The following is a 17520-nucleotide window of genomic DNA, read 5'->3' as shown; positions in this document are numbered from 1 at the left end:
AGTACTTTACATGTGCTTTAGTATGCAACACATCAAAACAAGTCCTTCTTTAAAACGCAACAAAAGATTATTAAAACAGAATGATTTAAAAAGTCAAATATAAAAAGTCAAACTTTTGACAGTATTACAAAGTTCAAAGTGTGTTAAGAAACATGTCTGCATATCTTAAAAAAATGTTATGTTAAAATTTGAAGCACACTTCTTTTTTACAAGCATCTAGAAGAAGGGTTCGTTTTTGCTCTAGCGAGGTTCAAACCTTTTTATTTATCTAGTTGTCTGACATGGACGAAACTTGCACAAGAAGATCTTTCGCGTTCACCCAACCGTACCTGACCTCACTGATGCTCAGGAGCAAATCACCGTATCCACATCCCAGAATCTAGAAAAACCTTCCCAGAGGATTGATTCAAAGCTGTTATACAGGCAAAAGAATGACTAACTCATTATAAATGCTAATGGTTCTGAAATGAAAACATATTGGTGTGGTGTGTGTAGGTGTCCATGTACTTTGGGGCATATATAGTGTTCTATAAAAAAAACCTAATTTGCTGTAAACATTTACTTTTAAGAGTTTCCAGATGAACGAACACACAGATTGATGCACACACCTTCACGTACAACACTGTTCAACATCAAGACAGTTGAAACCACTGTAGACAGCAAGGGTTCAGACAGGCTTCACAGTGTACAAGCAAGCCAGACTTTCCAACTTTCCCCACATTACGTATTTGCAGGCCATAAAGGCAAAAATGGCGGAGCTGCGTCCGCTAATCCCCGTGCTGGAGGAGTACAAGGCTGACGCCCGGCTGGTTCAGCAGTTTAAGGAGGAGGTGCAGAACTTGACGGCCAGCCTCGGCCTCCTCCAGCAGGAGATGGGAGCCTACGACTACGATGACCTGCACTCCCGCGTGGTTAGTCTGGAGGAGCGGCTACGCGCATGCATGCAGAAGCTCGGTAAGACACACACATACACTATACTAATATACTAATATACTAATGTTTACTCAACACATGGTCTAAGCAAGCAGGACATGATCCTGGATTAACATCGTTCTGCAATTCTGAGTGTACACAATAAGCTAAATCTACAACATTTATGGCATAATGTTGATCATCACAAAATGTTTTACTTTAATTTAACCCCCATCACCAAAACGGGGTGGGAGCTCAAAATAGGGTGTGGCTTCCTCCTATTGACTGACAGACAGACCCCCCCCCCCTCCCCCCCGATTCTAAAGATTGAATTGGTCATGTCATTCAAAGTGCTGATGTGTCAGTGGAACCAGACGATAGGCTTACATGTTTCCCGGCTTGACTGTTAAAAGCAGACGATTGGCTTTCCAGCGGGGGGCGGGGCATGTGCATACAACCGCCATCTTTGGCGTTACGGGTTTTCCCTATATATAGTTGTATTGAGGATTGAGGAAGTGGCATGTCTCTATATAAATTGTCTGTGCCTTAACCAATGAAACTGATTGCGGGGCAGGATTTACGCTGAATAGTATGCTAAAGAAAATGGCAGTTCAGGAGATAAGATGTCAATAAAAATACGAAATGAGATCGCCGAGCTGGGCCATCTGTAATTCCCCAACCAGACCGGGACCTTTTTAGTTGCGACGCCCACGTCACTTAGAACAAAGCTATAGAGTAAAAAGCTTTGGGGGTGTTGATGGACTCGATATGTATTGCATGTTCACATATTCATACAACAAAATATTCTGAGGACCATGAACGTTTTTTGAAAATGATCAAAAAAGCTGGCAGTGATTGGCCAAAAAAAAAAAAAAAAAAAAAAACACTGGCAGGAAAAGATCTGGTTACACCAGTTACACTTTTTTTAAATATTTGACACATTTGTTGCTAATTTCTATCATATAAAGATGAAAAACCACACTCTCTAGTTCAGGGATGGGCAACTTTGGTCCTTGAGGGCCATTGTCCTACAGAGTTTAGCTTCAACCCTAATCAAACACACCTGAACAAGCTAATCAAGGTCTTCAGGATTACTAGAAAGTTACAGGCAGGTGATTTTTTCAGGGTTGGAGCTAAACTCTGTAGGACAGTGGCCCTCCAGGACCGAAGTTGCCCATCCCTGCTCTAGTTATATCTCATAACTTTTTTATTATTACCATTACCATGTCCACATAGACGCGTTTCAGCCTAAGCCATCATCAGTGTGAAACGCGTTTATGTGGACATGGTAATAATAAAAAAGATATGAGATATAACTAGAGAGTGCGGTTTTTCATCTTTATTTGATAAACTTCTTTATAACTCGCACCCATAAACGTTTTGGGAGTTGAGCGCGCCTGTTCTCAGCACTAATTTGTATCATCTCATTTGTACGTGTTTACGGGAGATGTTTATGTTTAAGGGTGAACCTTCGTGCATACTTTGTTTTTGATGATTCAAAAATCATCATTACATTCATACCACCAGATTACCACCTTGTGAAATGGTTGTTTTCTCATGAGATCAGGTAAAAAATACTGTGTAAAGTTAAATCCAATTTTACATGACTGTAAAAAATATTGGGATTTCAACAGGTTTACAGCTAACGTTACCACATAATGTTTGTAGAGTGATAAAACGGAACAGTTGTAAAAACTGGACATTTGGAGCATTCAGAAATAACGTTTTATAACTTAATGTTAACGTTAGCCAAACGTTCTTAGAACATATTTTTTTCTCTTAGTCTCACATTTGAGTCGGAGACAAAGCGGATACTTAAATGAAGCACAACAGAGAACTCTCGACAAGTCTCTTGAGCTATAAAAGAGTGAAATTATGCATTCATTATCACAGCTCCACTTCCCAGCATACACACACATCGGCATCTTTTCTCTGGTGAATATCATCTTTCTCTCTTCTCTCCGAGTTTCTGGAAGAGAGATCTGGGCCAGTTTCACTGTACGATCAATATGGCCTTAAAACAACTCTGATTTATTTCTCTGTTTCACACACACTTGAGCTTCATCCATGTGTATCGCTTCTGATGAATATAAAACCAATATCACAGGGAAACCAAAGGACACGTGACATGAACGAACTTGTATTCGGTAGAGGAGAGATGCATTACTGTTACTTTAAGTGAACGCAATCACTAACATTTACATCAGAAACGTACAAATATAGTTCACGTCTGATTTGACATGTTCAAATATATATCCTCAAATTCCATTTTGACTCAATCACATGAGATTAATCAAAAACACATGAATTAAAAAAAACACTCCCACATGCGCTCACACGTAAAATGCATGTTTTCTATTTGACAAAAATGAATCAATAATCATGCACATTGTTCCATTATATTGTGTAAGAAGATTGCGTAAGACGATTGTGTATTTTTCTGCAGTTGGAGTGAATCAGGGCTTTATTCTAAAGATAGTAGCGTAATAATTTAGCCCTGCGTGTCCCTCTAGACAACAGATTACAGCTCAGTGTGTTAATCTCAAGCATGTGTGTGTGTGTGTTGAATGGGAGAGGCTAAGCAGGGAAATACACCATGATTAATACACTGCACTATCAACAACACAGGATGTCAAACACCATCATTTTTGACATTTATCTTACGTTTTACCTGTACATTATTCTCTCTCTCTGTCACAGAAACAAAAAAACATATGTATATATCGAGGGCTTGGAGCCAGAGGGGCGTAAGTGGCTTTTGACAAACTTTACAGGAGAGACAAAACAAAATTTTGACCACACTTCAATCACCTGTATCATTAACCTTAAACCACAAAAATTGCAACCACAGGCATACTTACATGAATGAGTATTTAAGTAAAAAATGTATGGCATATTAACACAATGAACATGTTCTAAAACATTTTAAAATAAAAAAATATGTCAAAAACGTCAGATACGCCTTTTTGGCACCAAACATTTCTAAGTCTTCTATGGACATATTGGGCGTATCTGCTGAACAATGCAGAAAATAATTGATCAAAAGGGGAATTGATTGAATAATTAACACTTGAATCACACTTGAACAAGTAATTATTTTTCATTTAACTCATTCATTATTATTATTATTATTTTTTTTTTTTTTTTACCTTTCCATTCTTGGCATCTGCTGAACACTACAGACTGTAATTAAAGTCACTGAACTTGCTAAACACACTTCTGATTGGCAATTCATGAGTTGTTCAATTGATTTCATTACAATTCTTTTTTTTTCAATACTCTATTTAATTGACAGTTCTCTCGTGTTCTTTTTGCTTTTTAGTTCTTTTCCCTCACCTTCCTTCCTGGAACATGAATGCCATGTGAATTAATGTAGCCTTGGCCAGAATTTCTTAACCTTTTACGTTGGTTTCTTTTCCAATTTTCAACATCTCTCTGTCTTTTTCTTCCTTTTTGTGGTGTGTTGGCATCCTCTTCCTGGCCACTTTCAACCCCTCCCTCCTAAACAGGCTCAATGTCTACTGTCTCAGTCCCTCGATCTTCTTCTGTCTCCATGTGTCCCTCATCAATTGCATGATCTGTGTCCCTGCCTGTCTCTCTTTCCCCATCTTCTGCTGTCTCCATGTGTCCCTCATCTCTCTCCCTCATCTCATGCTGTGTCCCTAAATTATATAATTAATATTTATTAATATCCTACATGAATGCCCTGATACTAATAATTCGGGGTAAGGATTAGATAAGGTAATGTTCTAACTTATTTTCTATGCAAGTCAGAACTCACCTCCTCCATCCATCTCCATGTGTCCCTCAAGTTGATCTCTCTTTCTCACCTCATGTGGCTGTGTCCCTTAATGATTAACACATTAATATTTATTAATATAATATCCTACATGAGTGCCCTGAATCTATTAGTTTAAGGCTAGGGTAAAGTAGATTATGAGAAAGTTCAAAAGAATATTCTCTGTCAGAACACAGGCACAGTTAGCCAGATCAGACCAAACCAATGGGATTAACGTTAGCCATGCTAGGCTAGGCTAACAAGGTAAGGCTCTCAAGGCATGATTATGTCTTACTGTCATCACTCTTGTGAGGAAATGCATTCAAACAACTCTGACTCATCTTCAACTTCTTCAATATACACTCACCTAAAGGATTATTAGGAACACCATCCTAATACTGTGTTTGACCCCCTTTCGCCTTCAGAACTGCCTTAATTCTACGTGGCATTGATTCAACATGGTGCTGAAAGCATTCTTTAGAAATGTTGGCCCATATTGATAGGATAGCATCTTGCAGTTGATGGAGATTTGTGGGATGCACATCCAGGGCACGAAGCTCCCGTTCCACCACATCCCAAAGATGCTCTATTGGGTTGAGATCTGGTGACTGTGGGGGCCATTTTAGTACAGTGAACTCATTGTCATGTTCAAGAAACCAATTTGAAATGATTCGAGCTTTGTGACATGGTGCATTATCCTGCTGGAAGTAGCCATCAGAGGATGGGTACATGGTGGCCATAAAGGGATGGACATGGTCAGAAACAATGCTCAGGAAGGCCGTGGCATTTAAACGATGCCCAATTGGCACTAAGGGGCCTAAAGTGTGCCAAGAAAACATCCCCCACACCATTACACCACCACCACCAGCCTGCACAGTGGTAACAAGGCATGATGGATCCATGTTCTCATTCTGTTTACGCCAAATTCTGACTCTACAATCTGAATGTCTCAACAGAAATCGAGACTCATCAGACCAGGCAACATTTTTCCAGTCTTCAACTGTCCAATTTTGGTGAGATCTTGCAAATTGTAGCCTCTTTTTCCTATTTGTAGTGGAGATGAGTGGTACCCGGTGGGGTCTTCTGCTGTTGTAGCCCATCCGCCTCAAGGTTGTGCGTGTTGTGGCTTCACAAATGCTTTGCCTGCATACCTCGGTTGTAACAAGTGGTTATTTCAGTCAAAGTTGCTCTTCTATCAGCTTGAATCAGTCGGCCCATTCTCCTCTGACCTCTAGCATCAACAAGGTATTTTCGCCCACAGGACTGCCGCATACTGGATGTTTTTCCCTTTTCACACCATTCTTTGTAAACCCTAGAAATGGTTGTGCGTGAAAATCCCAGTAACTGAGCAGATTGTGAACTACTCAGACCGGCCCGTCTGGCACCAACAACCATGCCACGCTCAAAATTGCTTAAATCACCTTTCTTTCCCATTCTGACATTCAGTTTGGAGTTCAGGAGATTGTCTTGACCAGGACCACACCCCTAAATGCATTGAAGCAACTGCCATGTAATTGGTTGATTAGATAATTGCATTAATGAGAAATTGAACAGGTGTTCCTAATAATCCTTTAGGTGAGTGTAGGATTCATCAGTTTGTTTCATAATATTCATCAAAATCGTTTCTGCCTCAGACAGTTCCATGTCTGCAGTTGTGTCAGCCATTTTGAATGCAGTTTTAGGGCACCAACTACACTTACGCCCTTCTGGCTCTGAACAAAAATGTGGGTCCTACATGTATTTTTCAGAGCCAGAAGGGCGTAAGTGGACTTACGCCCTTCTGGCTCCAAACATTACTCACACTTTTGTGTTAGGTCTGTATTGTTTTGTTGCTTTATTCAATACAGTTTGATCTCAGATAGGTCTTTTTGGCACAACTAGATAGAGCTCATCAAGACCTTTAATTTGATATATAGAACTCATTTTCGCCCAAAATGCCACTTACGCCCCTCTGGTTCCAAGCCCTCGATATTATCTATGAAGCTACATTCACCAGCTCAACCCCTTTGTGTTACTGGATGTCAACATGAACAGCAAAAAAGACTATTCGATTTCTTAATACACGTATCTTATTGTGAGCAACTAAACGTTGTAAGTCGTTCTAAAGCAAATTTGTCTTGATAATCTTTCACACAAATGTATATGGGATGGGATTGCCATTTCATGTTTCAAATATGTTCAATGTTTCTCTCACTCTTCGTCGTGAAAGATCATAATGAAGCTCAGTGTGACTCAATTAAAGTCATTTAACCAGAACCTTCACTCCAAGATATAAGATTACCACAGTAATTAAGACTGTATCAGACTCATCATAACATTACTAAACTCATTAAACATGTGTGTGACTGTAGGCTTCTGGTTAGAAAGTGTGTGTGAGCGTGAGTGTATGCGTGTAATTAAACGTGTGTTGTTTGTATTGCAGCTTGTGGTAAGCTGACCGGCATTAGTGATGCAAACACTATTAAAACATCCGGGTCTCGGTTCGGATCCTGGATGACGGACCCCCTCGCTCCTGAAGGAGACACTAGGGTGAGTAAAAACAATTACAGGCTACATGTACAATTTTAGCTACATATATTGAGTTACTGACATCAACATTTTCAGACACAGAACTGACGCTCACTGGATATTTTCTCTTTTTCGGACCATTCTCTGTAAAATCTAGAGATGGTTGTGTGTGAAAATCCCAGTAGATCAGCCGTTTCTGAAATACTCAGACCAGCCCGTATGGTACCAACAACCATGCCATGTTCAAAGTCACCTTTCTTTCCCATTCTGAGGCTCAGTTTGGACTTCAGCAGATTATCTTGACCATGTCTACATGCCTAAATGCATTGAGTTGCTGCCATGTGATTGGCTGATTACATATTTGTGTTAACGAGTGGTTGAGCTGGTGTAACTAATGAAGTGGCTGGTGAGCGTATAAAGAAAGAAAGATGGATTTTTAAAAGATATACAGCACGTAAATGTTTAATTTCCCTATGGGAAAAGTCGAACTGAAACATTTGCATGTATATTTTGCATTTCTTAGTATTTGGTAATGAATATAAGTGTAACTTCCTTCTATAGGACATACATGATTCATTTCCGATATTCTTTAAAATGCAGATAGTGGAGGATATCTGGTTAATTTATGCCTGCAGTAAAAACCCACGAGCACATAGCTGCAGGCAACCGCTTTATAACCATGTTGCTTTAGACACAGAAAAACAAACCTCAAGGCCGAGCCGTCATACACAAATGCAAATATACACCGCTTGAGGAAAAACTTGCGTCCTATTTCTGTGTTCACAGAAAGAAGTTATTACAATGAAATTCTTCACACCCAAATTCTTCATCTAAATATTAAGTCCATCATCAGGATCAGTAATTTTTTTTTAAAGTCTTTCATTCGAATTAAGCTTCAACGAATTAAATCAAAAAATAGATTTGAATGAAGACAAAACACTTCCTTTTACTGTATAGTAAAATAATATATATGGGAAAGAAAGAATAAAAAAAGAACAGTTCATGCCAAGCATTCATTTACTAGTCGGACATCTGTGGAGTTGAAGCCAGGTCACTAACACTCACAGCGGCACAAGGGGAAGATAAGCGAGGCCAAATAATTTCCCACTCATCCAGACATGAAGTGCTCCGGCGGGGCTCGTAATGGAGGGCGCAGGGGGGCTTCTGATAACGGGTGGAGGTTAAAACACTGCAGACTGCGCTGGATGAATGAGGGCAGCTGGAAATGAGCGTGAGATGTTCCTGACGATGGCCTGTGCGCCGATTCCAAGCCTAATCGTTTCTCAGGCCTTTGTTAAAGTGTGAAAATCGTGTTTGGTGATGTTGTGTGGCTCATGCAAGGCATTACAGAAGTGTGCTATCGTTTTTGACCCGTTTAGCTATCGGGTTACATGGCATTGTGTTTAAAGATCTGGGCCGGTTACAAATGTTATAGGATGTTTTATGAACTCCCGTGGCCAGAAACGTAACCCCAGGTTGCAAGAGATTGTTCCTGCAATAAATATCCTGCAAGCGGTTTTACATTAAAGTTTGGGCTAAATGACAAATTGGCAATTAGCAGTTGGCATCCCAGAGCTGCATGCTGCATATGCTTTAACTGGTGCGTTTGTAAGAAGTTTCTCAGCAAATAGCTTTGCCAGTTCTCGATGAGAAGTTCAAAATCACTAGTCCTAGTTTCACAAGCATCTCTTTTGTTTCATGTGGAGCCAAATGACATCCAGCTCTCCCTCTCTGGGTGTAATGGGTGGAGCTGCACCTCTGTGGACCTAATGGGACCTCTGTGGACCTAATTATGTTCAGGTTCGGTTATTCATAGATGCCACCTACGTCACTACCAAATAGAACGCCGCCATATTTGCGACCGATCTCGCCCGGTATGGCCGCCCAAACTGCCCATTTGAATGAAAGAGAGAGACAGAGATACCTGGAGAAAATTTTCATTTTAGGCTCCGATCCTTATTTGTTAACCCCCGTTTTCTTTTGTCCATTATTATCTGCCCCAGACTTGCCCCAATTTGCCTTCCATGATATATATATATATATGTATATATTTTGTGCATAACCCCGGGCCCTCCCCATACAGTGGGGGATCGCTTAAAGGCTTTCAAGAGTACCGATGCATATCAATATGCTGTGGCTGGATGGGTAAAAGACGTAAAAGGGTGGCACCTGGCCACCAAGGATTTATATTTAATCATGGGAAATGTAGGTATTATAAAAAAATATATATTTATGATTTTGGTGGTCGTTTGCTCTGACTAGGTAGCGAGTTGTTAGCTAGCTAAGTGGCTAACAGCTGGTAGCTTGCCAGCTGTTAGCCACGGCTCACGGCTAGCTGTCGTTAATCTGGATTAGGCCTGTCGCGATAGTCAATAAATCAATTAATCGCACGATAAAAAACATGAGCTCGATAATTTTTCCGGCCGCGATAATTTCCATTTGCATGCTTGTTTGTTTTCCTCGTCTCTCACTCTCTCTCTCTACCAGAGAGACTGGATGACGACTCTGTTTAAGACGTAACCGACATATTTTACGTGAATACTCTCCAAAGCGGACATTTAAACATAATGTTGTGTGTATTTGTCCATTCAGACACGAAACAGAGCTCAATTCATTACTCGCGCGCTGTATAGGGGTCTATGGCTGCACGCTTCGGGTCGGGTGTGTGCACAGAGAAAGATGAGACATGATACAATATGAGACATGCAGCTCTTCTCTTCGAATGACAGCTAACCACTTCTTTCTTCTATCCTTTCCTTTTGGTATTGAATAAAATACCAGTTCGGGGTTCCTCTTTCGGCTGTTTGTGCAGCCCACTGCACAAAATATTCCAGGCATTACTGAGACCGTCGGTCGTAAAGATGGCGGCGCAAAGCTACAGTGACGTCATGTGACCCGAGCGAATAGTAGGGTTAGGGTGTGGCTAGACCTTCAAGCTCCACCCATTGGTTCTGCAGTGAGCAGCCTCTCTTTTATTTGGCCATTAATGACATTGAAACACAAAATCTGGATAGCTGGATGGTGAATACAGAGTACATGCTAAAACAAGCAACTAAAAAAATGAATAGAATTACATCTATGATATGAAAAACCTATTCAGTGTTCACATACTATTAATCTTAGTTTACATGTCTAGATCTTCATGCGGCAGAATTTCAATTTACCATTATTGCTATATAGCCGACAATTAAATTTATTTCTATTGTGTATAAATGCATTAAAAACAAAACAAAAACTAAAATATTTATTTGAAATATGCTACCAGTGCATTTAGGCAATAAATGTACTGCATGAAAATTTGTATTCATCTTGAGACTCGCAAAAGATTATGTTCGAAAATTATTATTGTTTTTAAAAGATTAACAACAGTAATCTAAATGTTAAACAGGGAAAGGAGTACATGCAATTAAATATCCAATATCACCTGAATAAATTTTTTTTTAAATAACTGATACCAGAAAGTATTGTACTTAAACGAATTTGCTTCATAAAAAAACAATTTAATGACTATTTGTTATTCAACTTTACAACTTTATTCCTCAAAGGCCATCTTATATTATGAATATAGTCAAGTCAAATTTATTTGTATAGTGCTTTTCAGAAAATACATATTGTTTCAAAGCAGCTTTAAAGTAAATTGTGGTTAATGTTTATAATATCTTAATGTCTTATAGTTGCATTTAGCAGATTAGAGCTGGTGTAGTTATAGTTAGCTATAGTTTACATTTACAAGCAATCATTCATTTGAGATGTGTTATAGATATTACCCAACGCAAGTATAAATGTATGTGTGCAGGACAGTAAAGCTGGACAAACGTATACATCCAATTCCATATAAAGAGCTTGTGTGTCATGCAGCAACCTTTAGCTGTGACTGTATTCACATTATAGTTTAGTTCTCATAAAGTAGTGCTTTAATAGTGCCAACTGTGGAAGGAAAACACATCTGATACTGTCAGACATTTTGCGAAGAATTATAATGGTACAGCATACTGGAAAACATAAAAGAATAACAAATAGTGTAATATAAAACTACACAAGCAAATAAAAAAAATAGCTCATTGCAAAAGCTCATACCAGATCTTTGATTTAGAAACAAACAGCACGTATTCACCCAAAAATACACAGTTACAAACCCAAAATGCTATTAAAGTGATGCTTTGCACAAACTAGTTCCTCCGAAACCCATAAACGCAATTATAAATCAGGCTAGTGAATATATAACCTTCCTTCACACCCACAGACCCGGTTTTAGTGCTTCCCCCCTCCCCTCTTGTTCTGTTTTTCTCACACTTTTGGGTTGGAGGCTCTTGTTCTCAAAGATTGATGAGACCGTAGGCTGTATGTGTGAGACAGACAGAGCGTGGAGAGAGAGAAACGCGCTTGTGTGTGTGTGTGTGGGAGTGAACAATAAGTAATATCTCAGAGCAGTTTTTTGACTCTTCAAAGATAAAAAGCTTTGGCACAGCACTGTGTTGCTGTCAGAGATATAAAGCAGAGATGGATCGGCGTTCAATGTCTGCATGAGCATTGAGTTAAAGCCCGAACAAACACCCTGTGACCGACCAGTACGGTCAAATTTTAATGCTGCACTCCATATTCTGATCATATTACTATTTGATATCTCCATCTTTTGACCATAAAGGTATTCTGTGGCTCGATACTCAAAAGCTGATTTATATAGAAGCAATGCTACCGGAAGCTTTACAAATCCACAACAAGTGTCCTGGCATCACATGTTCAGCAATACTAACATTCACTCTGCAAATACACTATTACCATCAGAGAGGATTATTTACCATGTTTTACAAATCCAAATGTTTACTTTTATTAGTATTAAATGTATATCTATTTTAGAGATGCACTTATATATCAGACAATAATCGGTATCATCCTGTATTATTGGCTATCGGTATCGGGGGAGAAGTTTAGTATCAGTGCATCTCTAATAGGGTTGGGAATCGAAAATTGATTCTGTGAAAATCAGGTCAGGTCAGGAATCGGTTACTTGGTATAAAATAAAAAATGTGATTCCTCTTATCGATTCTTTTGTGTGCATTCAAGCGCAAGAGGAACTGCACGCTGTTTCCTGTGCTGCACACACAAAGTGCGCGCACAGAAAAGGGGATTTTAAAGTGATTTTAAACCATTCAAGCACAAGAAAGAAACATGCTGGGGGTTTTTTTGCACTTGAACGAACAAAAATATGTCGAAATATCCTCGTAAACACAGTCGGTAATGTCTTAAAGGCACACTATGCAAGAATTGTACCTAAATATAACAGCTTCAAAGTCATCTCGGTGGTAAACAAACTCATAGTAGGGCGAATCATCCTGGTAGTAAAGCTTGGGGGGGATGCCGCTGGAAAAACCAGCAATGCAAGTTTGAGAGGAGCGCCCCCGACAAATCTCGCGAGAATCACGACATGCTTTACGGCAACGACGTCTCACACACATCAACAACAACATATGAAGCACGAAGACACTTGAGCGCATTTCAGACGTGTTACTCGACGATGGAAAAAGCAAAGAAAACGCGGTCGGAAGAGACTAGGAAAAGGAAAAGAGAATGAGCCTCTCTGCTCAACCCGTAAAAAAAAGCATCAATCCGCAAGTTTTGTTTGAGTTCTTTAATGGTCTAGTGGTAAATCTTTTGCCAAGCGTGTCAGAGGTTACAGGTTCTAAGTTTTTTCTCTCTCATCAAAACTGAATATGTTCATCAGTGGTTACAGTATATATCAAGCAGGGACACGTTTTTGTGCATTTTATTTTGTGATTTCACCGGAATGAATAGAGAGTCTCCGCAACGGCGATAGATTGAAGAGCGCGTCCGAGTGAAGACTGCACGCCACAGAGAACACTGTATCCATGACACTGATAGCAGGGGACACGAGCGCTCAGCTTGAGTTCAAAAACACATTTTAGCGCTAGATCTCTTATTTAATGCAAAAAATGCACACTATGCAAGATTTGTACCTTAATATAACAGCTTCAAAGGGGTATCAGGCCGTGAGTGCAGAGACCAGTCTATGGCAGAGACGCTCTGTGTGAGTGGTGTTTACGACAGTAACGTTAAATACAAGTACTCCACAGCGACTCTAGGGGACGCTGTTTGACAAAAACGGAATTCCTGCATAGTGTGCCTTTAAAGCCTAGGTCACACTACATGATTTTAAGCCCGATTTGCAAATCGTTGAGCTCGCCACAGGTCAGGGTGTTATCGCGTGCAAATCGCGGGGGATTAGCGGGCGATGAACGCTCGCCAATCTGTAAGTATGAAAGAGCCAACAACGCATCAAAGACGCTCGCAGACGCCTCGCCGAGCCCAGAAAAATATCTAGCATGCTAGATATCCAGAGCTGTCGCACGACTCAAGCTCACGTGATGTCATGAGCTACAGCCAATCAGAGCAAGGCGTGGATTGAGGTCACCGGGTAAATACGCGATTTTCAAAGAAACACGGAAGAAGACGAGTTTACAGAAAGATGAGCAACATGTCGTCAAGAAAGCAATGGACTCAGGATTTGGAGCAAAATTTAATCGAACTGTGGCAGGTTTGCAGCACTAGTTTCTGTCTGACGTCCATATTCGCGTGTTGTGTTCTTCTTCGTCTTCTTCGCTGGGTATTGGCGCGCGTGCTGTTTCGCGTCATTTCCGGTTTGTTTTATCGCGTGATTCTTCGTGACAAAACGTGGTTTGTAGACAAGATAGAATCGTTGGGTGACAGAGTTGTTGTCAACTCGTGTAGTGCGTTACCTCCTGTTGCGGATCAATCACGTCGTGTCGTGTGGTGTGAACAGCTCAACAACTTGAACACTCCTGATTTCACAGAGAGCAAGTCATGTAGTGTGAACCGCACAGTTCAGCCCGACGTTTTAAAATCATGTAGTGTGAACTAGGCTTTAGTGAACATAAGTTGAGAAAGAAAACATGTGTAACAGTATATTGGATCTGTACAGCTCTTAAAGTGACAGCAGCCTAATATTCCTGCTGCTGTCTCTATCATAACATTAATCAAACAAAAGACAATGCTATTTATTTTTTTTTGTTATTTTTTAATTACTGAGTGTTTACTTATCTTCAATAATGCTTGAAATGTATATTAGTTAGACTAGTTGTTATTGCTATGATATTTTTTAACCATAGGCAAAAGTTCCTTGTGTAAGTGTTCTTTAGCCTGTTGAATTGTGTTCATGGTATTCAGCTACAATGAAATGTTTTGCAATAAGACTTAAAATAAATGTGTTTTTTTTAACCTTATTGGAATCAAAATTAGGAATCGATACACAGAATCGGAATCGTCAAAATTCAAAGGACACCCAACCTTAATCTCCAATAAATATAACTATTAACTGTGAGTTAGTAAATTTATTTATATAGCAGCACATATAAATACAGAAAACCTGACCGAATTGATAAACAGAAATAACTAATAATATTCCTTGTGTTTCTCACCCATTGCCAACTACATCCAAACCTAAAGTTTTACATGGGAAACTGAGCAGAACCTTGCCCAAAAATCTGTTTACAAGTTCTGTTGGGCTCGGAGCGGAAAAGAGACCTCTGATTCTAGTTCACAGCTGGCAGAGCATTTTATACCTGTAAAAAATATGTTTTATGGTGTTATTTTGGTGTTAGCCAAAGGATGAACATCCTCAGCTGTTTCTTTCCACTCTTAAGTCTATCTTGGGGGTTTATAATTTCCACTTCTGCCCAGGACTCGCTCACAGAGAGTATGTTCTTTGTAAAGCTTTGGAACAGTTTATATTGTGAAAAATGTTGTTAAAACAATAAAATCTAATCAAATATTACTAATGCAGTAATACATTGAACAACTGCGGCTGGATTTCAAAAGAAAGGGTTTGCAGTATGTTCCAACATGCAGAATGTATGTTGATTTATACAGTAGATGTTGTTGACTGCCTCGTGCCTCCTATAGAGAGCATACAGACGTCCCGCTGGGCCACGGGGCTCTGGAATATTCCATAAGCGTGACTGCTCCCTTTCCATTCGCTCACCAAGAGACAGAAGCCCCAGTCATGCTGGGAATTCTCCACGGAGAGTCGGCTTTTATCCGGAATGATCTGGAATTATCCCCATAGGGTTCGTAATGCCTGGCACACAGCAACTTCCTGGCTGTCAATTTTCACCGCCTGCGTTCTGCCACAGCCAGGGGAAGGATGGACACCTTCAGTCTGGAATTTAATTAAGACCTCGCTGAACACGTCCTGCTGTGCTGGCGAATTATGCCAGAACAAAAAAAAAAAATCCAATGCAAGCACAACTTGACCCACTTCGATTAAATAGACTGTAGATTAAACTATACTTGAATTTTGATTCTGTGAATGTCAAGCCAGAATTTTGACCATTTTATATGCTGTTAGACCAAGCTTTGTAACTATTTATTACTAATGCTAGGTAAAGATACATTTAAATTGTTTGGCTGGACAACATCAGGCAATATAAGGATATGTTTATGACTCCCAGTCAGAGAAAGATGACTAACTAGTCTACCCGTTTGTTACCGTATCAGATCTATCTATCTATCTATCTATCTATCTATCTATCTATCTATCTATCTATCTATCTATCTATCTATCTATCTATCTATCTATCTATCTATCTATCTATCTATCTATCTATCTATCTATCTATCTATCTATCTATCCATCTATCCATCCATCCATCCATCTATCTTCTGTCTGTCTGCATCCATCCATCCATCCATCCATCCATCCATCCATCCATTCATCCATCCATCAATCTACCCACCCACCCACCCACCCACCCATCAAACTTAAAGGATTTTTAAGCAACAACACTTTCAAACAAGACTTTGTCAAGCCAACATTCAAAGTGTGTCTTGATAGGCATTCAGATCCGTAGTTCCTGTTTACCATCTCATATTTAATTCAAATTTAGTTCAAAATGATTCACAACCCTGAGGAACATCGTAAAAACGTTAGATCCACGTACATTCTGACTCAAAAACATCTGCTGCATGTCGTGCTAACATCCGACAGGGAATGTTTTAGGAGACATAGTCCAGATGAGCAAACACTAAAAATGACATCTTCCTGATGAAAATTAATGCACACCTGGCCAGCATACTTGTTCTATCAGGGATGTGTCTCATTAACTCAACTGCTTGTGTTGTAAGTGAATTATATAAATGAATCACTTTCTCTCTCGCTTCTGTTCAGGTGTGGTACATGGACGGTTACCACAACAACCGCTTCGTGCGGGAGTACAGGTCTATGGTCGACTTCATGACGTCGGATAACTTCACGTCCCACCGGCTCCCGCACCCTTGGTCCGGGACGGGTCAGGTGGTCTACAACGGTTCCATCTATTTTAACAAGTTCCAGAGTAACATGATCATCAAGTTTGACTTCAAGACCTCCACCATTAGTAGGTCTCAGCGTCTGGACAACGCAGGCTACAGCAACACCTACCATTACGCCTGGGGAGGACACTCCGACATCGACCTCATGGTGGACGAGGGCGGGCTCTGGGCCGTGTACGCCACCAATCAGAACGCGGGGAACATCGTCATCAGCAAGCTCCACCCCCTGACCCTGCACATCATCCAGTCCTGGACAACCAATCACCCGAGGCGCAGTGCCGGGGAGTCCTTTATGATTTGCGGGACGCTGTACGTGACCAACGGCTACTCAGGAGGGACCAAAGTCTACTACGCCTACCACACCAACTCCTCAACGTACGAGTACATCGATATCGTTCTGCAGAACAAGTACTCGCATATCTCCATGCTGGACTACAACCCACGAGATCGAGCGCTATACGCCTGGAATAACGGACATCAGGTCCTGTACAACGTTACTCTTTTCCATGTCATCCGCTCGGAGCAGCTGTAACCATGGAGAATTTAGTTTGGAGAATCTGAAAGGAACAGAAAACTGAACCCAAAACAATCCTTTTTGAATGTTCTTCAACAGATTGTTACAACACTGCAAAAAAAAAAAGAAAAAAAAGAAAAGAAAGGAAAGATGTTCTTCCTCAGTATTTTTGTCTTGTTTTTCAGTATAATTATCTAAACACTCTTAATACAAGATACATTTAGATTCAAAATGACACTGGAAGATAAAGTGTAAAAAAAATAAGTTTTCACTGAAAACATCAGCCAATGGGGTAAGAAAAATAAACTTCTTTTCCCTTTGAATTAAGTTTAATTTAATTCAAATTCAATTCAAAATGATTCATAACCCAGAGGAACATCGTAAAAAAAATTGATTTATGTACTCAAAAACACCTGCTGCATGTCGAGTTAAAATCCGACAGGGAATGTTTTAGGAGACATAG

General features: G+C 40.0%; 1 protein-coding gene across 1 annotated transcript; it reads left to right on the top strand.

Annotated features, from left to right (window-relative positions):
* Nucleotides 1-656: 656 nt before the first annotated feature.
* On the top strand, nucleotides 657-17201 carry olfm1b (olfactomedin 1b; the record flags this gene model as incomplete). Its single annotated transcript, XM_056233247.1, has 3 exons — nucleotides 657-954; nucleotides 7113-7219; nucleotides 16401-17201. Coding segments are annotated over 3 exons (1080 nt in total), but the record flags the coding sequence as incomplete, so codon positions are not given.
* Nucleotides 17202-17520: the final 319 nt, after the last annotated feature.

The sequence above is a fragment of the Rhinichthys klamathensis genome, unplaced genomic scaffold, assembly GCF_029890125.1.
Source record: "Rhinichthys klamathensis goyatoka isolate OS25496 unplaced genomic scaffold, OSU_Roscu_1.1 h1tg000364l_1, whole genome shotgun sequence".
NCBI lineage: Eukaryota > Metazoa > Chordata > Actinopteri > Cypriniformes > Leuciscidae > Rhinichthys > Rhinichthys klamathensis.
This window is presented reverse-complemented; position numbering and strand designations above follow the sequence as displayed.